Source organism: Oncorhynchus clarkii, chromosome 20, assembly GCF_045791955.1.
Source record: "Oncorhynchus clarkii lewisi isolate Uvic-CL-2024 chromosome 20, UVic_Ocla_1.0, whole genome shotgun sequence".
In the NCBI taxonomy this organism is placed as follows: Eukaryota; Metazoa; Chordata; class Actinopteri; order Salmoniformes; family Salmonidae; genus Oncorhynchus; species Oncorhynchus clarkii.
In genome coordinates, this window is record NC_092166.1 from 70312019 (window position 1) to 70339231 (window position 27213).

A 27213-nucleotide genomic window follows, 5' to 3' on the forward strand; every position below is an offset into this window, starting at 1 on the left:
CTTACTGCTTTCAATACATGTAAAAAAATTATTTAAAAGGCAAAAAGTGGAGTTACGAGGTTTTCATCCAACAGCGACGTAATACTAACTTGTAATTAATTTGATGTCCATGTAGCTTCAGTTTGACATTTTCTTGACCTTGCTAGCTCTGTCATTAGATCCACGTTAAGAGATAGTCGTGTGGTTACGGATTTGAAGCAGAAGGGATGAAGCATCAGTAAAGAGAACAGTTGTAGTACTCCCTGTCATTAAAGAATACAAAACCTTTTCTTTCCCCCTGTGAATAGGACCCATAAGGATGTGAAAATTATATGATCTGCAAGAAAGTGTTTTTGTACACTGTACGTCCTTAGTATTTTTACACGTAAATGTATATGATAGGGATACACATTATTTTCCTTCTTACAGACCGCTTAAATAAAGCACCTTGTCAATCTGCTATCTTTGTCACTTACTTCTGACTACTCGTCATACTGTATTTCTCAATGAGAAAAAAATATAGTTATCACACTCAATAACTCAGATTGAGCCATATTTTCAACACTGTATGCAAAATATTTATTGGAATTTTAACTGAAGTTTATCAAATATTGAAATGACATTCTACAACATGCAGCTTTTACCATGTAAAAACCTCATCTCTATATAAAAACATTACAAAAACGGTCAAATCTGTAATTCCAAATACAAATTTTGTCTATAGAAATAGAAAACCCTCATATTAATCTAAACACACACACTCAGCAGGGCTGTGGAGCTGTGCTGCTGCTGTTTCTGCATGGCTGAGGCAGTGTGTTTGACCATGAGTATCCATGACATGAGGCATTCTCCACTGTGGTGCTCTCAGTCAGAGATGCTCCTCACACTGAGTCCTGAGATCACCCAGACCTGCTCTCTGCCATCAGCACCATCATTAACCCTACCTCTACTGCTGCCCATTACACACATACAGGGCATTCAGAAAGTATTCAGACCCCTTGACGTTTTCCACATTTTGTTACAGCCTTATTCTAAAATGTATTAAATTAACATGTTCCTCGTCAATCTACACACATTATGACAAGGTGAAAACAGATTTTTATAAATGTTTACACATTTAAAATAAAAAAACTGATACCATATTTACATAAGTATTCAGACCCTTTGCTATGAGACTCGAAGTTGAGCTCAGGTGAACCCTGTTTCCATTGATCATCCTTGAGATGTTTCTACAACTTGATTGGAGTCCACCTGTGGTAAATTCAATTTAGTGTACATGATTTGAAAAGGCCTGTCTATATAAAGGTCCCACAGTTGACAGAGCAAAAACCAAGCCATGAGGTCGAAGGAATTGTTCGTAGAGCTTCGAGACAGGATTGTGTCGAGGCACAGATCTGGCAATGGTACCAAAAACTGTCTGCAGCATTGAAGGTCCCCAAGAACACAGTGGCCTCCATCATTCTTAAATGGAAGACGTTTGGAACCACCAAGCTCTTCCTAGAGCTGGCCACTCTGCCAAACTGAGCAATCGGGGGAGAAGGGCCTTGGTCAGGGAGGTGACAAAGAACCCGATGGTCACTCTGACAGGGCTCCAGAGTTCCTCTGTGGACATGAGAAAACCTTCCAGAAGGACAACCATTTCTGCAGCACTCCACCAATTAGGCCTTTATGGTAGAGTGGCCAGACGGAAGCCACTCCTCAGTAAATGACAGCCCACTTGGAGTTTGCCAAAAGGCACCTAAAGGACTCACATACCATGAGAAACAGATTCTCTGGTCTGATGAAACCAAGATTGAACTCTTTGGGCTGAATGCCAAGTGTCATGTCTGGAGGAAACCTGACACCATCCCTAAGGTGAAGCATGGTGGTGGCAGCATCATGCTGTGGGGATATTTTCAGGGACTGGGAGACGAGTCAGGATTGAGGGAAAGATGAACGGAGCAATATACAGCGAGATCCTTGATTAAAACCTACTCCAGGTGCACTCAGCCCCAGTATGAGGTCCTAAGGTTCACCGTCCAACAGGACAACAAACCTAACCACACAGCCAAGACAACGCAGGAATGACTTTGGGACAAGTCTCAATGTCCTTGAGTGGCCCAGCCAGAGCCCGGACTTGAACCCAATCGAACATCTCTAGAGAGACCTGAAAATAGCTGTGCAGCGACGCTCCCCATCCAACCTGACAGAGCTTGAGAGGATGTGCAGAGAAGAATGGGAGAAACTCCCCAAATGGGCCAAGCTTGTAGCGCCATACCCAAGAAGGCTGTAATCGCTGCCAAAGGTGCTTCAACAAAGCGCTGAGTAAAGGGTCTGAATACTTAAGTAAATGTGATATATAAACTCAGCAAAAAAATAAACATCCCTTTTTCAGGACCCTGTCTTTCAAAGATAATTCGTAAAAATCCAAATAACTTCACAGATCGTCATTGTAAAGGGTTTAAACACTGTTTCCCATGCTTGTTCAATAAACAATTAACGACCGTTCCACAGGTGCATGTTCATTAAGACACTAACAGCTTACAGACGGTAGGCAATTAAGGTCACACTTCATTATGAAAACTTAGGACACTAAAGAGGCCTTTCTACTGACTCAAAAACAGGATCCTTGCTAATCTGCGTGAACGTGCCTTAGGCATGCTACAAGGAGGCATGAGGACTGCAGATGTGGCCAGGGCAATAAATTGCCATGTCCGTACTATGAGAAGCCTAAAACAGCGCTACAGGGAGACAGGACAGACAGCTGATCATCCTTGCAGTGGCAGACCACGTGTAACAACACCTGCACAGGATTGGTACACCCGAACATCACACCTGCGGGACAGGTACAGGATGGCAACAACAACTGCCCGAGTTACACCAGGAACGCACAATCCCTCCATCAGTGCTCAGACTGTCCGCAATAGGCTGAGAGAGGCAGGACTGAGGGCTTGTAGGCCTGTTGTAAGGCAGGTCCTCACCAGACATCATCGGCAACAACGTCGCCTATGGGCACAAACGCACAGTTGCTGGACCGTACTGGTAAAAAGTGCTCTTCACTGACAAGTCACGGTTTTGTCTCACCAGGGGTTATGGTCGGCGTTGCATTTATCGTCGAAGGTACACACCGAGGCCTGTACTCTGGAGCGGGATTGATTTGGAGGTGGAGGGTCCACCATGGTCTGGGGTGGTGTGTCACAGCATCATCGGACTGAGCTTGTTGTCATTGCAGGCAATCTCAACGCTGTGCGTTACAGGGAAGACATCCTCCTCCATCGTGGTACCCTTCCTGCAGACTCATCCTGACATGACCCTCCAGCATGACAATGCCACCAGCCATACTGCTCGTTCTGTGCGTGATTTTCTGCATGACAGGATTGTCAGTGTTCTGCCATGGCCAGTGAAGAGCCCGGATCTCAAACCCATTGAGCACGTCTGGGACCTGTTGGACCGGAGGGTGAGGGCTAGGGCCATTCCCCTCAGAAATGTCCGGGAACTTGCAGGTGCCTCGGTGGAAGAGTGGGGTAACATCTCACAGCAAGAACTGGCAAATCTGGTGCAGTCCATGAGGAGGAGATGCACTGCAGTACTTAATGCAGCTGGTGACTGTTACTTTTTATTTTGACCCCCCCTTTGTTCAGGGACACATTATTACATGTCTGTGGAACTTGTTCAGTTTACGTCTCAGTTGTAGAATCTTATGTTCATACAAATATTTACACATGTTAAGTTTGCTGAAAATAAACGCAGTTGACAGTGAGAAGACGTTTCTTTTTTTGCTGAGTTGATATAGATATATAGAGATAGATATTTATTTATTTTTGTACCCGTTTTTGCTTTGTCATTATGTGGTATTGTGTGTAGATTTGAGGAAAAATAACAATTTAATCAATTTTAGAACAGGGATGTAATGTGAAAAGTCAAGGGGTCTGAATACTTTCTGCATGTATGTATAAATAATACACAGGATGTGGCCCAAAATCAACCCGAGAGAGGCATGCGTCTTCGCTCACATCATTTTTATAGAATAATAACTGAATTGGTCCCTATTTCTACAGTAGGAAACCACCATTATAAGGAAAGGAGGATACTTAGTCAGTTGGACAACTGAATGCATTGAACTGAAATGTGTCGTACGCATTTAGAGGTGCAGGGGGCTGCCTTAACATCCACGGCGCCCGGGGAACAGTCGGTTAAAACTGCCTTTCTCAGGGGCAGAGCGACAGATTTTTACTGTCACTGTGCTTCAGTCAAGATGAAGAGGATGTCATGTGGACAAGGTGTCAGGTCTCCTAGAACCAGCAGGTAACTGGGGAAACAAAGAGGAAATTAAAGAGCAAAAACACACCTGGACACAGGCCTCTAAATTGGGACTATTTTGTCTGCATATGCTCCTAAATATTTGGCTGTGCGACCTGGAATTTGAATTTGGGAGGACCAGTGCCTAGAAAAAAAGAATAACTGGCCAGATAATTACTGTTGTAATGATTAGGCTTCACTGTACTGCTGTTTCCGAGTGCCCAAGAGAAAAAATATTTGTTACCGTTGTGGTTGCACCATTACTATAGACAAAAGGGCTTGTTTCTATCCCAAACAGTTCAGAAGTTACCCCATAGTATCGCCACTACTCTTCTTTATTTCCCTGAATCAATGGCAGGCCGCATTTTACATTTTAGTAGGCGCGCTTATCCAGAGAGACTAACAGGAGCAATTATGGTTTAGTGCCTTTCTCAAGGGCACGTCAACAGATTTTTAACCTGGTCGGCTCGGGGATTCGAACCAGCGACCTTTCATTTACTTGCCCTTAAGCGCTAGGTTTAACCTTAAACTGTCACAGGGCATTAATCATTTGTTTACACGTTGTTCAGTTATGTTACCTCATTAACAACCTGGTAACTTCAGTATATCCAAACTTTTGTGAGCACAGAAGAAAGGAAAAGGGACAGCTTCTTCAGGAGAGCAATGATTGAATGACAGATCTCTTGCATGCCATCACTCACAAAACGTGACTTTCAATGTAAAAACCTAATATTACCAAAATGACTCATTTCAATAACAGGCATTTGTATCAACATTGTAGATTTTATAATCAAAAATGTCTTCATATGTTTGCATTTTAGTTTCTAGGGTACACCATTTGTTTCAACAGTAGCTAGACTTCATAATATAGGCCCAAGAATACAGGCTGTATCTCAATCGATTTTTTTTTTTAATCAGATTTTCTGGGGCTCCTGGATTTTATGCTGCTCCTAACTAACTAAGTTGGGAGCACCAGTGATACAATTTGTTTAAAAAATGTAGAGCCATGACTGGACACATTGCTGGAGTTCACATATTACTAGAGCCTCAGCCAGTATTGATTCAGGTTTTCGCCCTCAGTTAAGATTGACTCAAATGGCACTATCCTGGAATGACTGTGCGGTTCTGTTCAGCAACACATTGGTGGTTCTTAGAGTAATGCTCAGAGGGGAATCCAGAAGTGCTAACGCTGATAAAAACAACAGCCTGGCAGCATTAGAGCAGCTGAGAACAGAGGCACTCGGCAGGGCTCTCCTCCATCTCCTTAAGCTCTTAAGAATGTCAGCCTCTGTCTCTCCCTCTCTGTCTGACACGCCTTTAGCAGCAATCTGGAAGAGCATCTGTGGAGCGCCTAGTCTTGCGTGATGTGCGGCCCTGGCTACCAGCTGTTGTGGCGCTTGTGTGCCTTCTTCTTCTCTCTTTCTCTCGCTCTCTCTCACTCACTCTTGCCCTCTCTCGCCCTCTCTCTGAGTGATAGTGTGGCCTTGTCTCTGTGGTTCGGGTGCAGGGGTGAGCTGTACCCAGCACCATCTATAGAGATGAACAGTAAATTCAGTGTAGATGACAACCATGGTTCTGACTGTACCTGTATGCGTAGGTTCTGCATCTCTCCAGTGAGGAGGTGGCGCTCCTGCATCAACAGGTTCTGTTTGGCAAGCAGCTCCATCACCTGCTGGGCACTGGACTGACTGTGCTGGTCCAACTGCTGCAGTCTACAGGATACACACACAGTACAGACACAGTGAACACAGCACAGTAGTCAATGCAACACCTTGTATAATGTACAATTCAACACAATATTTTCCGACACATATGATGAACAAGATGAATATGATAGACAAAGTAGATTGATAAAAATAATAGAATTGAGCAACAGATCCAGTTATTTTATTTTTATTAAACTAGGCAAGTCCGTTAAGAACAAATTCGTATTTTCAATGACAGCCTACCAGAAGGCAAAAGGCCTCTTGCGGGGACGGGGGTGGGGGGGCTAGGATTAAAAATAAAATATAGGACAACACACACATCATGACGAGAGACACCACAACACTACATAAAGCAAGACTAAGACAACACAACATTGTAGCAACACCACATGACAACAGCACAAAATGGAGGACTCATATTGCAAATATATTTGATGATCTTTGTCATCAGAGGTATATGATGTATAGTTATAAAACTAAGGGGCAAGACAATGCCAAATACCCCTCAGAAGAAGAGGCCTCCCTCTTCCCAGTGTGTCCCAATACAAAGGGTCCATTCAGCTGAGGCTGGGGAGGCCCTCAACGTCCAACAAACACATCAGATCAGCCCAACTAAACATGGCCCCTCCCCCATAACACAGAGCTAACTCACACACGAGGAATGCTTTACATTAGCATAAGTGGACCGCTATACACAGGATAGGCTATCCGTATAGTAGTGAGAATGGGATGGCTATAGCTTATTATTTGACTGTCCATGGGCTATAGTTATCCACCATCATGGGTCCTTGGATCAGATGAGATCCAGGTCAGGTCCCAGTGTCCTATATCCCACAGGAGGGCACGTCGCCAGGGCCATGGTGGAGCTGAGGAGGGGCCCGGGTGCCCAGGGAGGGGATGTACTCCTTGAGCACAGTAGGCGCCATGCGAGGGGAGGCCTCTAGCTGTTGCTGAAGGGGGGAGACAGATGCCCCTCTCCTTCTGGCTGGGGCAGTGCCGTCTGTGCAGTGGGAAGGAAGGCAGAGCAGGCGGCCCCCGCTTCCCCCCCGTGAGAGCTGGAGCACGCGGGCCCTCCTTGGCCCTCCCCGTCCCCGGCTGCACTGGCCAGCTTGTCCCGGGCTCAGGCCCTGCTGCGCTGGAGGCTGGAGCTGCTGCCTCCCCCTCGCCTGGCCTCCAGAGCCTGGCAACGAGCTGTCAGATCTGGGGATGCAGCCTGCGTCAGCCGGCCCCCGCCCCCACACGGACACACAGCAGGGAGGACACCGCCACGTTAGACACCCAGCTCCGGAGCCCCGCAGAGCCATGGATGGAAACACTCCACAGGACTGACGTGGGGGAGGAGAATGACTTTTCAGAGGTTTTCAAGAGGTTTGACGCAGTGAGATGTCTAGATGGTAAACTTTGAAAACGGGTACATTTTGTAATGAAAATCTCTTTTGTATGATGCATCTTGCTGCCATTTGAGTCGTGATGACGAGGCCATCAAATGGACATAATAACATTCTTATTATGGATGACATTTGATGTTTTTGCATATCATTGAAATGAGTGCTGAACATAACGCTGGACTGTACTGTACTGCAAACGTACTATAGGAGTGTGAGGGACATTTTGAAATGCCACAAGACAAGCCGGTTAATAGGAGCAGCTAAGAAATTGAACATAATTCTTGTAGAGACCTTGGTATTATTTTAAAGTGGTTAAAAAAACATTTCCCATAAATATGATAAATGATCAATTTTGTTACATTTTCCAGAGGAATTTGAATTTCCTTCAGGTGATAAAAGGTCATGACCCTGTTATAACAGCACTCTTGTGAAAGGCCAACCTGCAGCAGCAGTCAAGAGTGGCAGCCAAGATGTATTTTAAGATGTCAGTGAAAATGCCATGCGTATTAAACCACTTAAACAGGTTGTGTAATTCTGTAACTAATGCTTTCACCAACACAACACCTTACCTCGCCACTTCAGGAACCCTGCTGTTTCAATCTGACACATTAGCCTATTAATTACACAATCCTCCTGACCTTAATCCAGCTCCAAAACCACCTTTGTCTTCACCCCCCAAACCCAGCCCCCTCAACCCCAACCCAGCAGCCTCAACCCCAAGCCCCACCGCCTCAACCCCAGCCCCGGCGCCTCAACCCCAGCCCCGGCGCCTCAACCCCAGCCCCGGCGCCTCAACCCCAGCCCCGGCGCCTCAACCCCAGCCCCGGCGCCTCAACCCCCAGCCCCGGCGCCTCAACCCCAAGCCAGCCGCCTCAACCCCAAGCCAGCCGCCTCAACCCCAACCCAGGCGCCTCAACCCCAGCCCCGGCGCCTCAACCCCCAGCCCCGGCGCCTCAACCCCAAGCCAGCCGCCTCAACCCCAAGCCAGCCGCCTCAACCCCAACCCAGAGCACTGGGGAGGGGTGAGGCAAGAGGTTGAAAGCGGGGGTTAAAGCTCAAACTGAAGAAAAAAGGCGAACTCCTCCTCCGAAGAAGCAATCACAATGGGGGTCTGATTAAATTAGGGGCCCGTCCAGCAGCCAAAGCAGCAAATCCAATAACTGCCCTACATTTACTGGCACACAACTTAATTAGGTTTTTAATACAGCTTAGCGCTGGGCTCTCCCCCTGCCCAGGCTGGCTGGCTGGATGACTGGCTGGCCAGTGCCCACTGCTGCCTGTGCTCTGCCCACTGCTGGTTGGGTGGAGGGGCGGGTGGATGGATGGCATAGATGGCCGAGCTCAGGCCTCCCCGCTGACCTGGTGAAAGGACACCATCTGCTGGCTCCCAGGCTAACTGAAGACAGGACGGATGCACTGAGAGACACACACACGCACACACACACTCCCTAAAAGCAACAGCAAATTATCAATCTGTCTTTTTTCTTTTTAAATATGAAACCAAACTTTTTGAAGCTGATCTGCCAAATGTGCCTTGATTTACAAGCACCTTCCAATGTGTACACTTCCGTCCAGCCAGCCAGGCAAAATCTGATTATCGCTCTTATGGACACTTAATCTCTCTCTCTCACACTCACACTCACACACACACACACACACACACACACACACACACACACACACACACACACACACCTCTGCAACAGAGACCTGCCGTCGCCCACAGCTTGTGCCTAAGTTCCCAGGTGATGCTGTTTGTTTGTTTGTTTACAGGATGGAGGCTAGCGGTGGAACAGAGGAGACTCTTCAGGTTTGTATAACAAAGTGTGGAGCAGCACTGCTGTGTGGCCTACAGCGATGTTCCAGGGGGGAACCTAGTGTCTGTGTCTCTGTGTGTACTGAGGAACCTGCAGACGGCACACCGGCTCAGCTCGAGGAGCGGGGAGCGTACGGTAAGCCTAGTCTCACAGGCTGAGCCTGGCCCTGCTGTGGCCTGGGGATGTGCGGCTGGCTCTAGTTACACTGGGAGGCTCTAGTCTACTCTCTTCATTTACCCAGCTCTAGTCTACTCTGTTCATTTATCCAGCTCTAGTCTACTCTCTTCATTTATCCAGCTCTAGTCTACTCTCTTCATTTATCCAGCTCTAGTCTACTCTCTTCATTTACCCAGCTCTAGTCTACTCTCTTCATTTACCCAGCTCTAGTCTACTCTGTTCATTTACCCAGCTCTAGTCTACTCTCTTCATTTTCCCAGCTCTAGTCTACTCTCTTCATTTTCCCAGCTCTAGTCTACTCTGTTCATTTACCCAGCTCTAGTCTACTCTGTTCATTTACCCAGCTCTAGTCTACTCTCTTCATTTACCCAGCTCTAGTCTACTCTCTTCATTTACCCAGCTCTAGTCTACTCTCTTCATTTACCCAGCTCTAGTCTACTCTCTTCATTTACCCAGCTCTAGTCTACTCTGTTCATTTACCCAGCTCTAGTCTACTCTCTTCATTTACCCAGCTCTAGTCTACTCTCTTCATTTACCCAGCTCTAGTCTACTCTGTTCATTTACCCAGCTCTAGTCTACTCTCTTCATTTACCCAGCTCTAGTCTACTCTCTTCATTTACCCAGCTCTAGTCTACTCTGTTCATTTACCCAGCTCTAGTCTACTCTGTTCATTTACCCAGCTCTAGTCTACTCTGTTCATTTACCCAGCTCTAGTCTACTCTCTTCATTTACCCAGCTCTAGTCTACTCTCTTCATTTACCCAGCTCTAGTCTACTCTCTTCATTTACCCAGCTCTAGTCTACTCTGTTCATTTACCCAGCTCTAGTCTACTCTCTTCATTTACCCAGCTCTAGTCTACTCTCTTCATTTACCCAGCTCTAGTCTACTCTGTTCATTTACCCAGCTCTAGTCTACTCTGTTCATTTACCCAGCTCTAGTCTACTCTGTTCATTTACCCAGCTCTAGTCTACTCTCTTCATTTACCCAGCTCTAGTCTACTCTCTTCATTTACCCAGCTCTAGTCTACTCTCTTCATTTACCCAGCTCTAGTCTACTCTGTTCATTTACCCAGCTCTAGTCTACTCTCTTCATTTACCCAGCTCTAGTCTACTCTCTTCATTTACCCAGCTCTAGTCTACTCTCTTCATTTACCCAGCTCTAGTCTACTCTCTTCATTTACCCATCTCTAGTCTACCTCCTGCTTGGCACAACCCAATATCACCTGAGAAGGATGGTTTTTCAGAGGTGTGTTGGCTCGGCTTGTCCAACAGAAAACACACACAGATCCAGGAATTTACAAACCGGTTTATTAAAACAGTGGGGGGGGGGGGGGGGGGGTGTCCTGGAAATAAATTATACCCTGGAAACTTCTTTGGAACCGAATACTATAGTATAACATTAGGACCATCCAAACAACTCCAGTTAAACCTATAGAATACAACTTGGTGAGGATAGAAGTCTGAATTTGGCATCACTTTGCACTAACATAAGGGACATTATACGGTCACAGGAAAAAGCATATCTCCTTAGCAAGAGTCTGACCCATGTTCAATCTGTCATTATGCAATATTCATTTGAATGGGAGTAGATGAACCACCACTAACAACCCAGCCCAGATTGGGGATCATGGGGGATAGAGGGTGAGGAGAGGGGGTGAAGAATGAAGGCAGACTGCCTTGGCTTGCCTGGTTAAAACCATACCGCCAGGGGCAGCACGACTACAGCTGCTCAGCACCCCACCTCACCCCCCTTAAAAGAAACCTTACCCACCCCAGCTCAGCCCAACCTACCCTGCCTAAGCCTGGCATGGCACAGGGGTGGGTGTAGTGTATGCCCGGAGGCCATGATGAATATCATACCCCCAACCTGTTAGGAATAGACTGGCCCGTTGTTGATCATGGTACCCTTTATTAGATTGATTTAATATCTTTAATCCATGTAATTATTGGCATAATGAATAGCTCACGTAGACAACAGAACAGTGGATTTGCTGACACAGTCCTGGTCTCCAATAGAACACAAGCTAAACACAGCATCCAGTCTTCCTAAAAATTTTGTTTTTAAACTTAGACCTTTTTTAGATACTCCCAATAAAAACAATGTCTGGTGGTAAAAATGAGCCAAAATAACCACAGTAATGTAACCACAAACTGTTACACAAAACAAAACTCCAAAATAACAAACTAAACCAATGAAAGTCATAGTTCTAAAAGAGCTAATGTTGCTGTTTTAGTTGGTTTTGTGGACGGTGGGACGCTGAGAGGTCTGTTGATGTGATGCTCTGGTTAGTAACACAGCTCTCCAGCTTGCATGCCTCTGGGAAGCGGCCCGGCGTACAGCATCGGAGCTGTAAAGCCACCGTTTGACAATGCTATTTCAGCAGGCCGCCCAGCCTCAGCCCCAGGCTACACAGGCCAGCTGGGTGAGACAGAGAGGCAGAGCAAGGGATGGAAGGATGAAGAGAGAGAGAGGGAGCATCAGTGCCACCCAGAGGGAGAAAGGAGAACAACGAGCCCATACTGAAGAGTAAAGGGAACTCAGGCTGGAAGACTGTCCTGATATAGCCTCTGATATGCTGATTCCATTCCTATCTCATATTTTCACAAACGTGAACATTGTATGATTATTTCGATTAAGGAAAAACATGAAGGGTGAAAAACCACATGGTCTAAAACTGTCTTGCTGTACTGTACCCCCCCATTCTGCTCACACCGTACTGTACCCCCCCCCATTCTGCTCACACCGTACCGTACCCCCCAATTCTGCTCACACCGTACCGTACCCCCCCATTCTGCTCACACCGTACTGTACCCCCCATTCTGCTCACACCGTACTGTACCCCCCCCCATTCTGCTCACACCGTAGCGTACCCCCCCATTCTGCTCACACCGTACTGTACCCCCCCATTCTGCTCACACCGTACTGTACCCCCCATTCTGCTCACACCGTACTGCACCCCCCATTCTGCTCACACCGTACTGCACCCCCCCATTCTGCTCACACCGTACTGTACCCCCCATTCTGCTCACACCGTACCGTACCCCCCATTCTGCTCACACCGTACCGTACCCCCCCATTCTGCTCACACCGTACTGTACCCCCCATTCTGCTCACACCGTACTGCACCCCCCCCATTCTGCTCACACCGTACTGCACCCCCCCATTCTGCTCACACCGTACTGTACCCCCCATTCTGCTCACACCGTACTGTACCCCCCATTCTGCTCACACCGTACTGTACCCCCCCATTCTGCTCACACCGTACTGTACCCCCCCATTCTGCTCACACCGTACTGTACCCCCCATTCTGCTCACACCGTACTGTACCCCCCATTCTGCTCACACCGTACTGTACCCCCCATTCTGCTCACACCGTACTGCACCCCCCCATTCTGCTCACACCGTACTGTACCCCCCCATTCTGCTCACACCGTACTGTACCCCCATTCTGCTCACACCGTACTGTACCCCCATTCTGCTCACACCGTACTGTACCCCCCATTCTGCTCACACCGTACTGTACCCCCCCATTCTGCTCACACCGTACTGTACCCCCCATTCTGCTCACACCGTACTGTACCCCCCATTCTGCTCACACCGTACTGTACCCCCCATTCTGCTCACACCGTACTGTACCCCCCCATTCTGCTCACATATTAGTAAATTACTGAAATGGAGGTCAGATTAATCAAGTATAATAACCACTCCTCTAGGATCACAATAGACAAATCATCTCCCCCCTCGCGCTTCTCTCTCTCTCACACACAACCCCTTCTGCATCTTCCTTACCTCTGCCAACTTCATTTGCAAATGAAAAGTTTGAGGAGCGTCTTCTTGTTTTGGGGAGATGGCAGCACAGTGTGTGTTGGGGGAAGAAGATGGGGTGGGAGGAGAAGAGGAGGGGGTGGGTGGCAGAGAACCAGATGAAGCAGCCCTCGCCTGGGGGCCTTCGGTCTCCCCCAGCAGCGGCAAGGCTGTTCCCGGACCGTCGTCCACCGTTTGTTCTATTATCCAATCTCCTGGAGCCTTTTGCCCAACACAGCTCCAACAACTGCCTGCACCTCTTCCACACATAGCTCTCTCTCTCTCTTCTACTCCAGACACGCACACCACCTTTCTTTATGGGGCCATATGGCTGACAGAAGCCAGTAGATTTAGCGGCACATCTGCGTATGCATTACTGCTCTCCTTAAAGGGCCGTGATGCAAGACGCCAGTGTGTGTTTGTCAGAGTGTTGGTGATAATTGCTGAAGGAGCATGCTGGCAGGGGGTGAAGGGACGGTGTGGCACTTGGTGCAGACGGGCAGAAGTGCGGTTAAAACAACAACTGAAGCGACGGGGCAGAGCAGTGGTGTACACACAACATTTTAAAGTGTATTGGTGTACAACCTAAACCCTAAACAACTTTTCAATTCACTTATGTAGCTTAGTTTCTTGAAGATCATTTCTATACACATGTCAATGTAATGATAAATCTGATAGATTACACAGTGCACAGGTGAGAAAGCGGTGTCAATAGGACTGGAGTGTGCTTGATTAAGCTACAGTTGTAACTCCAGGACTTAATTGCATTCCTGTTGAGGAAGGAAAAATCTGCCTGCTGCTGAATCTCTTCTATCATCCAACTAATTATTGCTTTCTATAGACACTCAAACATGAGGAACAGAATACATGACGATACTGAAACAATTCAAACATGTCATTATATTATTTACCCAATTACTTCATTACAAAGATGCTCACCAGGAACTTGTTTTTCTCTCTTGAAAGAATCATTCACAATTTGGCAATTTGATAACTGACTCCATACTGTGTAAACCTATCCAATTCAATAATCTATTTATTCATTGCATATAATTCAATTCAATTCAATATATTGATTGAATCATTTGATTCATCTTCAACTACACATCACACAAATGCTTCAGAAACAAGTTTTCCTTATGCAATTTATAGGATGCATCCGCTGTCAATTAGTCCAAGTCTTACACTATAAAATATTGCTTTACATGAGAGTCCTTGGATCATTTAGGAAAATTACATCTGGAATACTAACTAAATCAAAATCTCTGAATAGATAATACCTACTCTAATAAAATGTTTTAGTTTTAATGTGATGCGGTTAACCCTTTATCACAACAGTGTTTTAATGAGTTATACTATTCTACTCTTGATTAATCACTTTGATTATGATATCATTTTCATCATAATTAAAAACAGAGCCTCAAATCAGGAGCTGTGTTTAAAATGTGTCTTGAATAAAATGACAGATCAAATATCAAACCACAATGCAACATGTTAGTTCCTGATACATTCTCTGAACAAAATGTTGTTATAGCCAGATAACTAGGCTGTGTTTCAAATCATTAAATTGTGTTCCATACAATATATATCATGTTGCATACTTTGTGTCTCGGACATCTCTCCCCAATCTCCGGGCAAAAAACACAGAAATACTATAATAAATAAATAAATGCAGGAGCGAAAACATTGTGTGCTAAAACCCCTGTGTAGCTTGGCATTCTCTCCCCAAATGTAAAAATAAATCAAGCTGATTTTCCAAATGTTTCATACGCGCCACGCTGTTGCAGCTCTTCACAGCACAGATTGCGCTCAATGTAGAATATGTGAGAGCGGCAGAGCCTTGGTTATTTGCATGTTGGGTGAACCCATTTGCACCTGCTTGTTAACACGTACACCTTAACCCCGTGTGCCAGGGCAGCATGCCCGCTGTGCCACCTATTCCCAGAGCACTGAACACACAGGAGAATCACCCTTAGCATAGTGCTGCTGGGATTAGTGAGGAAGGGAACTTGGCAAAACACCAGAATCTCAAACTAAATGCCTCACGAGTCATAATGGTTCTCATAATTGTACGCAGCCACATCTCCACTTCTTTAACAACAGAGATCTTGTTTTACATTTGTGAGGTAGGTACATTAAAGATTAAACCAGGCTCCAGATTTCTCTCGATCCTTTCAATGCAATCACAACAGACAAGAACTGCCATCACTGTAAATAAGTACCTATACGTCTTCGCAGTAAAAACGAAGCTCGCCTTCAAGGTTCAATTACAGTGCTCAAACAAGATTCACCAAACATAACTGATAGTACAACTCAATTGGAAAGAAAAAATGACACATTTTAAATTTCTACACACCTGTAGAAAACAGAACTCTATTCTCCCACTGTGTCTCCTGCAATATGGGGATTCACAACGTGAACAACGTCACAGACCGTACAGCTGCGATTCTCTCTCAACTTCTTTTTACCTATTGTTTTTCATCCCGGCACGTTTTTGACAGTGGGTGTTAAACAATATGTAGTGCTACGTTGGGAGCGGGGGTGGGGGGCGGGCGGGGGATACAGGCTCCTAGAAGAATCCTCAGTGGAGCGCCGAAGCACGGAGCTGACGCCCACACACCCTCACCCACGTGGCACTGCCAGGCTGTGTGCCAAGCGGCCCTGGGCTCAGCGCTGTGGGCCGTATAGTAAGTTCTGTATACCCTCCCGAGTCAGATGGGAAGAGGCCCCCGCAACACAACAGTCTTTAAAAAGACTACTGTAGACCAGATACTGTGCTACTGTACTGACCACTAGTGCATACACTGTACTGTATCTCTACCGCCGGGATGTTTAGACTTCAAATTCTTTTCACTCTTCATCTTCTCCTTTCAACAAGTCCTTTAAATCGCTACAGTACTCCAACATGAGAGCGATTGATCCTAGAAAATCAATTCGCACTTCATGGCTTAGCAATATCCTTCCATTATTCCATATCAGCTATCCCTGTGCTTGGGTAGACCAGGGTGTGTGTGTGTGTTCGCGAGTTAATACCTGTTCTTCATGCGCTGGTGCATCCTCCCATGTTGTACACACTGCTCTTCCATCTCTGTACAGCGAGCTCTCAGCTTCCCAACACTCTCTTCCAGATGATCCTTCTCCAGGGAGAGCTGCTCCACCTCACGCCTGTCAACCACACATACAAATACATTTTTACAATTGTTGCTTTTAACGGCATTGAGTGTTCAGCTATCAGTCTTGCCAGAGATGTAATTTTGTTGCCAACCAGGGGTGTGTTCAGTTTGTTTCAATAATCTGCTACGTTGCGTGACAGTTGGTATTGAATGACATGTTTCCCCAAAACAGTGTGCACTGTTCTTCAATAGCACGTGAAGTACGTTTGCTGTAGGCTGTAGTGGAGCAGGTGGAGAACTTCAAGTTCCTCAGTGTCCACATCACTAAGGAATGAACATGGTCCACACACACCAACACAGTCGTGAAAAAGGCACAACAATTTCTCTTCCCCCTCAGGAAGCTGAAAAGCTTTGGCATGGGCCCTCAGATCCTCAAAAAGTTCTACAGCTGCACCATTGAGAGCATCTTGACTTGGGTTGCAAAAATCCAGGAATGTTCAATAAATTCCCTGGTTATCCAGAAATCCTGGTTGGAAGATTCCAGATGTCCTGTTTATTCCCTCCTGATTCTGGGAATCGTCCAACTGGGATTTCGGGAAAATGTGGTCATTTATTGAACGTTCCCAGAAATGTGCAACACTAATTTTGACTGGCTTCATCACCGCTTGTTATGGCAACTGCTTGGCATCCAACCGCAAGGCTCTACAGAGGTTAATGTGTACGGCCCAGTACATCACTGGGGCTGAGCTCCCTGCCATCCAGGATCTCTATACCAGGCGGTGTTAGAGGAAGATCCTAAAAATAATCAAAGACTCCTGCCAACCAAGTCATACACGGTTCTCTCTGCTACCGCACAGCAAGTGGTACCATTGTACCAAGTCTGGAACCAACAGGACACTGAATAGTTTCTACCCTCAAGCCATAAGACTGCTAAATAGTTAACCAAATAGCTACCTGGATTATCTGTATTGCACTAACTATTTTGACTCATCACATACCCTGCTGCTACTGCTTATTATCTATCCTGTTACCTATTCACTTTACCCCTACCTATATGTACATATCTACCTCAATGACCTCGTACCCCTGCACATCGACTCAGTACTGGTACCCTGTGTATATAGCCAAGTTATCATTGACTCAGTACTGGTACCCTGTGTATACAGCCAAGTTATCATCGACTCAGTACTGGTACCCTGTGTATACAGCCAAGTTATCATCGACTCAGTACTGGTACCCTGTGTATATAGCCAAGTTATCGTTACTCATTGTGTATTTATTCCTTGTGTTATTATCTTTCTATAACTGATCTATTGTTTCTCTCTGCATTGTAGGGAAGGGCCTGTAAATAAGAATTTCACTGTTAGTCTACAACTATGAAGCATGTGTTAAATAACATTTGATTTGTACTGAATGCACACTAAGTGAATAAACGGTTTTACCACCATTTTTTTTTTTTGCAGAGTTTCCAAAAGGTGAATAGCCAGGTTGTTGAAACCTTAAGGATTCTCTCATAAACAGCAACAGTGCTCCAACTCTGCCAAGTCTACCCCATTAGGTGATAGCGATCGCTCATTTCTTCAACTGTGTGATCCGAGAGAAGGCTGCTGCCATAGCTATGAATGACATTTAGCCAGTAGGTTGTTCTTTGAAAGATAGGAGCCATTGACACACTGCATTCCAAGTAAGAAATGAGAGGAGAGAATGAGAGGAGCTGTAGTGTTAACCGACATCTACAGTTGAAGTCGGAAGTTTACATATACTTAGGTTGGAGTCATCAAATTATAATTTTTTTAACTCGTTTTTCAACCACTCCACAAATTTCTTGTTAACAAACTATAGTTTTGGCAAGTCGGTTAGGACATCTACTCTGTGCATGACACAAGTCATTTTTCCAACAATTGTTTACAGACAGATTATTTCCCTTGTAATTCACTGTATCACAATTCCAGTGGGTCAGAAGTTTACACACACTAAGTTGACTGTGCCTTTTAACAGCTTGGAAAATTCCAGAAAATTATGTCATGGCTTTAGAAGCTTCTGATAGGCTAATTGACATAATTTCTGTCAATTGGAGGTGTACCTGTTGATGTATTTCAAGGCCTTCCTTCAAACTTAGTGCCTCTTTGCTTGACATCATGAGGAAATAGAATTAAAAATACATCACAAAAAAAAAAATGGTAGACCTCCACAATTCTGGTTCATCATTGGGAAACATTTCCAAACGCCTGAAGGTAGCACGTTCATCTGTACAAACAATAGTATGCAAGTATAAACACCATGGGACCACGCAGCCGTTATACCGCTCAGGAAGGAGACGCGTTCTGTCTCCTAGAGATGAACGTGCTTTGGTGCAAAAAGTGCAAATCAATCCCAGAACAACAGCAAAGAATCTTGAAGATGCTGGAGGAAACAGGTACAAAAGTATCTATATCCACAGTAAAACCAGTCCTATATCGACATAACCTGAAAGGCAGCTCAGCAAGGAAGAAGCCACTGCTCCAAAACCACCATAAAAAAATCCAGACTATGGTTTGAACTGCACATGGGGACAAAGATTGTACTTTTTGGAGAAAAAAATATAACTGTTTGGCCATAATGACCATCGTTATGCTTGGAGGAAAAGGGGGGAGGGTTGCAAGCCGTCCATCCCAACTGTGAAGCACGGGGGTGGCAGCATCATGTTGTGGGGGTGCTTTGCTGCAGGAGGGACTGGTGCACTTCACAAAATAGATGGCATCATGAGGGAGTGGAAATTATGTGGATATATTGAAGCAACATCTCAAGACATCAGTCTGGAAGTTAAAGCTTGGTCGCAAATGGGTCTTCCAAATGGACAATGACCCAAGCATACTTCCAAAGTTGTGGCAAAATGGCTTAAGGACAACAAAGTCAAGGCATTGGAGTGGCCATTACAAAGCCCTGACTTCAAACCTATAGAAAATTTGTGGGCAGAACTGAAATAGCATGTGCGAGCAAGGAGGCCTACAAACCTGACACAGTTACACCAGCTCTGTCAGGAGAAATAGGCCAAAATTCACCCAACTTATTGTGGGAAGCTTGTGGAAGGCCACCCGAAACATTAAACAATTTAAAAGGCAATGCTACCAAATACTGAGTGTGTGTAAACTTCTGACCAACTGGGAATGTGATGAAAAAAATAAAAGCTGAAAAAATAAATGTAAGTAAACTTCAGACTTCAACTGTATGTACAGCAGTGGTTCTCAAAACCTGGTCCTGGGGACCCAAAAACAGGTGCACATTTTAGTTTTTGCCTTAGCACTAACACCTGATTCAAATCATCAAAGCTTGATGATGAGTTGACCATTAGACCTTAGCTGTGTAGTACTAGGGAAAAAACTAAACGTGCACCCCTTTGGGTCCCCAGGACCAGGATTGAGAACCACTGATGTACAGCTCTGTGGCAATCGAGACTTCCAGGTAAGGAGCTCCATCCTTTTCCCAAGTTGAGGTCTACTCATCCCACATTTGAGGAGCCCAAATTGGCCAGCAGGCTATTGGCCTCCCCTCTTCCTCTTCTTCTCTCAACAGGCTGCACTGGGCTGTGGAGAAGAAGGAGGCCTTTGCCTTGTTTACTGTTGGGTGTAGTGGTGCAGATGAACGCAGTGCATTCATCTGGCTAGCAGGCCGGCAGCGCTTTAGCTGGCACATTGAGCATGAGGCATCGGGAGCTGAAACAGCCTGCAGACACACAACAAAAGGCCACCGCAGTGCAACACTGAATGAGGGCTACGCAGCGGATGTCGTGGTTTTACAATTGTGTGTATGTGTGTTTAGGAGAGAGAGAAAGCGAGAGCATTTAAACGTTGGCTTACAAGCTGCTGTCCTCTGTGTTAGCATTACTGAGTATGTATCTGTGTGTATGGGAGTATTCTCTTCTAAGATGAGAGTGTGTCGTCCTGTATATGGGGTTGGTAGGACCTAGGCAGGTTGGGCGGTCTGGCTGAGGCAGATTGGGGGCTGTGATGTGACTAATGTGCTTTACACTGTTTTAACAGCTGACTGGCCCAAAGGCCTGAGGTGACAAACGTGTGTGTGTGTGTGTGTGTGTGTGTGTGTGTGTGTGTGTGTCTGTGGACAGACTGGCGTGGCCCACTGCATAATGACAGCAGCTCTGATACAGCACAGTGTCGTGACAACATTGCAAAGGAACAGTGCCACGGAGAACAGATTTCACAATCTGGAGGTATGCGCAATGGTTCTTCTCATCCAATGTCATATCTGACATTATGGTCAAAGACAACAAAGGTCGAGGTCTTTCGCCAGCAACGCAATTCCAGGTTCCATCAGGCACTGAAGTCGGGCAGTGAAAATATGTCATGCTTTGAATTGCTTTTTGTTTTTCAACTGCTGGTTACCATGACCGCATGAAAAAAAGTCTGACAGAGTGACATTAATAGTATTAAATAAGTGATAAACGTGTCTGAAGAGGACTGGCCACTCTTCCGAGCCTGGTCCCTCTAGGTTTTTTCCCTGGTTCCTGCCTTTCTAAGTTTTTCCTAGCCAATCTGCATTGCTTGTTCTTTTGGGGTTTTAGGCTGGGTAGCTGTAAAGCACTCTGTGACAACTGCTGAAGTAAAAAAGGCTTTGATTGACTGATAAATGTCCGGTAAATAAGTGTTAATGTCCAGTGTGGGTGTGTTACCTGCTAGTCTCTGTCAGCGTCTCCAGCTTGGTCCCCAGACTGAGACATTCATCCTTCAGTTTCCCTATCAGGGCATTCTGGGAGCTGAGGAGGGCCTCCAGCTCACCCACTGCAAGAGAACATGGGATAGCAGGGTCAGTGACCACAGTCATGATACATACTGTACATTCACTCAACATCAAATATCTTGCATCCTGGACAGGTACAGGAAAAAGATGGTGAATTACATACAGTATGTTTATTTGTGCCTAAATTCATGCAATGAATGAAGTATAGTATCTTGGTGCAGATTCACCATGCAATAAAGTTGTTTACAGTTTTTAACCTTGTTGTCATGTAAAATAAATACAAATAATGACATGTTTTATTGCCACATACACCACACACAGTAGGTGCAGTGAAATGTGTTGTTTTACAGTGCCCATAGACTGACTCGCGACTCTTTTGGAACGATCCAACGCTCGACTTTGATCAGTCTTTGAAATGTTGTGTGGCGGTATCATCACCAACATATGTCTTTTTAAAACAATGCCGCAAGTTTGGAATGGTGTCCATTCCACCTGCTCTACCATTCTGTCACAATATAACTCATGAAGGACTCCAGTCTTTTGAAAAGTACCTCAGATTTATAAAGAGCCTTTCAACTATTTACTATTCTGTGAAATAGCAGCCGAGTGGATATGCAGATGACTCTTCCAGGCTTAGATCTCAAGTGCTTCATGCAGGAGAGCTTATGAAGTGTTTTACCTCACCTGGCATTCACAGGCAAATTGGTAGAACTAGACTTCAACATTGTACATTCTGGCTGAGTAAGGGTAGTTTACAGTAAAATGTTCTAGCTTCTGCAGTGCTGAGACATGCTAGTCAGATTCCTTTAATTCAGAGGAAGCGAAAGAAGCTGCTATTCAGACGAGGTTGGATTCCACTGGTCGGGTTATTTACCACTAAACTAGGAGAGCGACTTAAGGGATGATGCTCAGGGGTGAAATGAACTGTGACTGTACATAAAGTAGGGAGCAATTACTAACTCCACACAGCTAATCTGGTCAAGAAAACAGAGCTGGTTTCATGTTCTCTCTAAAATGATTTTGTCATGGTGGCTTATCGACATAGTCTGCCAGTGTACAGAGGAAAAGACTCCAGAAAGCTCTGTGCGAGCCATTTGGACATAAATAGACAAAGCGCACAGCATGGACACACAAAGCAAATACAGATATTTGGGACGTGGTGTGGAAATCTTTTTTTTTATGTTGCGAAATTAAACTTTACAAAAAAAAGTCGGGTCGCAGGCTGGGAGCAGTAAAAAAAACTTGCCCAAAATAATGGTAATTAGCTAACAGGCTTTGAAAGCGGCTGGGCATGCGTAGGCCACAGAGACAAACAAGATACAAAGACAAACAAACTGGGAGTAAAAACAAACAGCGGAGAGAGAGAAAGAAAAAAAACATATCGTCTAGAGGCTATTCTGTCTACAACTACTAAAAACCAAACTGTTTAGAAAGCGAGGGAGGGGGAGGGAGGGAGGAAGAGAGGGATGGAGGGGGTGGTTGGGAGAGAGAGAACTAATTAGCTGGTGAGAGTGGCCATTATACGCTTTAGAGAAGGAAGTGGTCTGTGGTATTAAAGGACTAATTCCATAGGCCCAGAGAGCTTCCTGCTGAGCTTCTGATGCCATCTCTCTTTAGACAACATGTGTGCCGCCGAGCTGCGCCAAAAAGAAGCCCTTTGTTTTCCCGAGGCTTTGTTCTGGCAATCAGCATGCTTCAAGTTTCTCAAAACACAGGTAAATAAACTCGCTGGATCCAGATGGTGCAACAGATGTGAGAGCAGCACTCTGAAATCTACAGACAGTGGGCCCAGAACGCGGCCCATTTTTCCCTTTCTAAACGATAACTAATATGTAATGGCCAATCTCTGGAGTGCCAAGCATCTGCTCCCTTCGGCCAGCCAAAGGTTACAGGTGTTCCTGATGCCGTCCCTCACAGTGTGGCATAGGCCGGGGTGCGGATGGGGGCATGGAGGGTGGAGAAAGGTGGGGGTGTTCTTTTGGCAGGCTGTGGCGGCGCCACGGACACCCACCGCTCCGTTCGTGCTGCGCCTCCATTTGCTGGAGCCTCTGTGTCAGCTCCTGCTCGCGCTGCTGTGCAGAGAAGGTCAGAGCATCCATGTCCTCGCCCCGGCAGCGCTCCGCACTCTCCTTCTCCTGCCTGAGCGAGAGAGACGGAGAAAAGATAGAAAGAGAGAGGAGATAGAGAGGAGGGAAATAAAAAGACAGCTCATGAGGGGTGGAAGGGTAAAAGTGTCACGCCCCAGACAATAGGCCCCTGGGTGTTGAGGCAGCTGTCCACTACACAATGCAACAGAACACACTGAGGGGGTGAGAAGTACTGTACATGTGACGGACTAATGGTAAACAATAAAGCTGTATCGTGTGTTTCCCCATTTTTTTGTTTATATAAAACATGTAGTTTATATATAACATGTAGTATAACATGTAGTTCAAAAGAAGTTGCTAACTAGCATTAGCGCAATGCCTGGAAGTCTATGGGAACAGCTAGCAAGCTGGAAGTCTAGTTGCTCCCCTAGACTTCCAGTCATTGTGCTGACGCTAGTTAAACTGACGCTAGTCAAACTGCATGCAGAGACATAAAAATGGTATCCATGAGTTCATCTGACTCTGGAGAAGTAGAAAAGGGGCTTAATTGCCAAAATCTCACGCTTTTAAAGGGATAGTGCATCTCGGCAGGATATATATTAGATACAGTACCAGTCAAAAGTTTGGACACACCTACTCATTCAAGGGTTTTTCTTTATTTTTTTACTATTTTTTACACACTCTTGGCATTCTCTCAACCAGCTTCATGAGGTAGTCACCTGGAATGCATTGCAATTAACAGGTGTGCCTCGTTAAAAGTTAATTTGTGGAATTAATGCGTTTGAGCTAAATCAGTTGTGTTGTGACAAGGTAGGGGTGGTATACAGAAGATAGCCCTATTTCGCAAAAGACCAAGTCCATATTATGGCAAGAACAGCTCAAATAAGCAAAGAGAAACGACAGTCCATCATTACTTTAAGACATGAAGGTCAGTCAATACGGAAAATTTCAAGAACTTTGAAAGTTTCTTCAAGTGCAGTCACAAAAACCAAGCGCTATGATTAAACTGGCTCTCATGAGGACCGCCACAGGAAAGGAAGACCCAAAGTTACCTCTGCTGCAGAGGAGATGTTCATTAGAGTTACCAGCCTCAGATTGCAGCCCAAATAAATGCTTCACAGAGTTCAACATCAACTGTTCAGAGGAGACTGCGTGAATCAGGCCTTCATGGTCGAATTGCTGCAAATAAACCACTACTAAAGGACGCCAATAAGAAGAAGAGACTTGCTTGGGCCAAGAAACACGAGCAATGGGCATTAGACCGGTGGAAATCTGTCTTTTGGTCTGCTGAGTCTAAATGTGAGTCTTTGTGAGACGCCGAGTAGGTGAACGGATGATCTCTGCATGTGTAGTTCCCACCGTGAAGCATGGAGGTAGTTTTGTGGGGGTTCTTTGCTGGTGATACTGTCTGTGATATATATAGAATGACAATACAGTAATGAAAATCGCAATCAAACTACTAATGTTGCTCATAGAATACAATGTCATGTTGTGCTTTTTACCGCCATCAAAAATGAGATCGCGTATCAAGACTTTTATCTTTACATTTCTAACAAAATAAACTAAAACAAATATCAATCAATCTATAGCAAATTCAACATGAACAAAACATCAATTTGAAATCTAACGACAACGGCAACCCCCCAAAAAATTGCACAAAAGTTTTTTTAAAAGTGTTAATTATGGGAGAGAACGAAAGAAAGCGACCAAACTTTTCTCCCACACTGGGTTTTGGAACAGGGCTCCAAAGTGACCGTCTCTCCAGGCCTGCTGTCGTCTGGAGTGTGAACGCAGGGGGGCGGGGTGTTGGGTTGTGGTGGTGCGCCTGCCTAGGAGACCAGGAGAGAGAGAGCGGCCACCCGCCCGGCCCCCTGCAGTGCTTGAACAGCGGCCTAAAACACCATCCATCCCCACACCAGCGCCCAGCGTGGGCTTGCAGAGCCCTCACAGCCAGCCATTTGTTACTGTTTGTTTCCAGGGGGGCCCCAGCCTCCCAGCCTCGCACCGGTGGTGTTTATCCACCAATTAGCATGAGACAGCCGGCCAGAAAGTTTCAGAGAGGACTGATGACGACTGACGAGAGTTGGAAGTTTTGAGCCAGAAGGCCAAGATGAGCCATGGTCAGAAGAGAGCGAAAGAGAGGAAGTTCGATTTGTTCTTTCTGAAGCTCTAGTGAAGATGCCCCTGAACCTTATTTCCATTTCTATAGTACAATATGATAGTAAATGATGATATATTGTAAGTAGTGCTTTTATATCGGAGATGCACTTCAGCACATAACATGTACATGTAGCCTAGGCGGCAGGTAAAATAGCGGTTAGAGTGTTGGGCCAGTAACCAAAAAGTTGCTAGTTCGAATGCCTGAGCCGGCAAGATGAAACACCTTGCGATGATCCCTTGAGCAAGGCACTTAACCCGAATTGCTCCAGGGTCGCCGTTGATCATGGCTGACTCTGGACGTGACCCCACTCTCCAAGGGTGTTTGAGGTGGAGCTGGGATATGCAAAAAAACATAAAATGTCCAATTCACAAATGCGTATAATATACACTTGTACATGTGTGAAATAGGACAGATATAAGCACCCACCTAATTAATAATAAATATCCTTTACTATCTTTTGTTGTTTTTAAATATGTGATTTCATGTGTAAAATGAAATATTTTGCTGCAAAACAAATTGCCTCATTTTCTGAACCTGATTTAGGATGACTTGAGACCCATTCCATCGGTATTCCAACCCTACATAGAGAGCAACCGCCTAGAACTCCCCTAACAGAGATTTCTCACAGTTCCATATCTCTCAGTCCAGGGTCACTTTCTGTTTGCTCACTGGCTATAATTACGTGAGTGAGCGAGGCCTAATGGTCAGTGAGTCAGTCAGGAGGCAGGGCAGGGTCGACCAGCCTGATAGGGGGAACTATACTATCCCGTCCCAGCACCAGGCTCTGTGGCTAGGTCCTGGGTGCTAGAGCACTAAGTGAGGGCCCAGGGCTGCCTAAGTGGGTACTAGTCAAGCTGTTGCCCATTTGATTTGGAATACCACAGCCCATTCGAGCGCAGAGTTTGCAGCACCCCGCGGTGCTCCATGATCCACAGCCAGGAATGACCAAATGCTACGGTTCCTAAAACGAGTCAGCCGCTTGGCAACACCAGCTACTGTTTAGTGTGATAATGCGTCAACCTCTCTCAAGACTAACTTTGTGAACACGTTGGTCAACTTAGATAACATCAAATTCTACACTTTTACAGTGAAAATCTAAACTGACAAACATGGTATAGTACATGTGGAACTAGGATTTATTTGAATATGAGGAAGAAGCAGTATTCAACGAGCACAGTAGGCCTGATGTTCCCACCCAGCCCAAAACAGAACAAATAAACAATATGTGATAACAGTAGCCATATAGCAGTGCTCAGTGCAAAACAGATAGCATATTCCCAAGCAAATCCATCCATTCAATGACTTACCCAACTCTGAAAACTGTAAATACTCATCACAACAATACTCTATTGCAATTACATTATACCTGGAAAACATATATTGAACCAGTTGCCATTCACTATTCTCATTCATCCCGTCATTCATACATTTACATTGATGTCAAATGATCTCTAAATAGATAGATCCTGAGGCTAAGAATAACAGTATAAAGATAACTAATGAATGCTGATTTGGTGTGGCACTGCCAACTGGGGGTATATGTGGCATATTGGGTGCTTGCAAGAAATGTGGTCAAATGACACCATGTACTCAGCTCAGGGAAGAATAAAGTTCAGAATCCACACACAGACACACTTTAAAGTACACCTTGTATATTTTAACACATTTATTCAGCCGCTGGTGTGTCAATTGCACTCCATTCACCCATGTCCTTCAATCTAACTAACACATCTCACTCTCTAAGATAGAGAAATATCAAAAGCAGCCCCTTCTAGCCTGGCTATCACTTACATAGCACAGCACAGTTTGCTCTGTGCATTATTCCGCTCTCTCCTCCGCTCTTCTCCGTCCTGGGGGCTCTTATCTCTGCTCCTATCCCTTTTTCTCTCATTCCCCTCCATTCCTCGCTCCCCCTTCCCTTGCTCTCCCTCCCACCCTTTTTCCTTTAACTAAACTGGCTCTGGCTCTC

The 27213-nt window shown here is 45.4% G+C and overlaps 1 protein-coding gene across 1 annotated transcript in view; it reads right to left on the minus strand.

Annotated features, from left to right (window-relative positions):
* Positions 1-534: 534 nt before the first annotated feature.
* Positions 535-27213, minus strand: part of LOC139376842 (SHH signaling and ciliogenesis regulator sdccag8) — a 57231-nt gene continuing 30552 nt past the window's right edge. Inside the window, exons 14-18 of the mRNA XM_071119793.1 lie at positions 23008-23135; positions 20929-21037; positions 16183-16314; positions 5843-5969; positions 535-4267 (exon numbers count right to left, since the gene is read on the minus strand). Of these exons, the coding sequence (XP_070975894.1) occupies positions 4226-4267; positions 5843-5969; positions 16183-16314; positions 20929-21037; positions 23008-23135 (538 nt within the window). The 3' untranslated portion in view covers positions 535-4225. The remainder of the gene's footprint in view (positions 4268-5842; positions 5970-16182; positions 16315-20928; positions 21038-23007; positions 23136-27213) is intronic.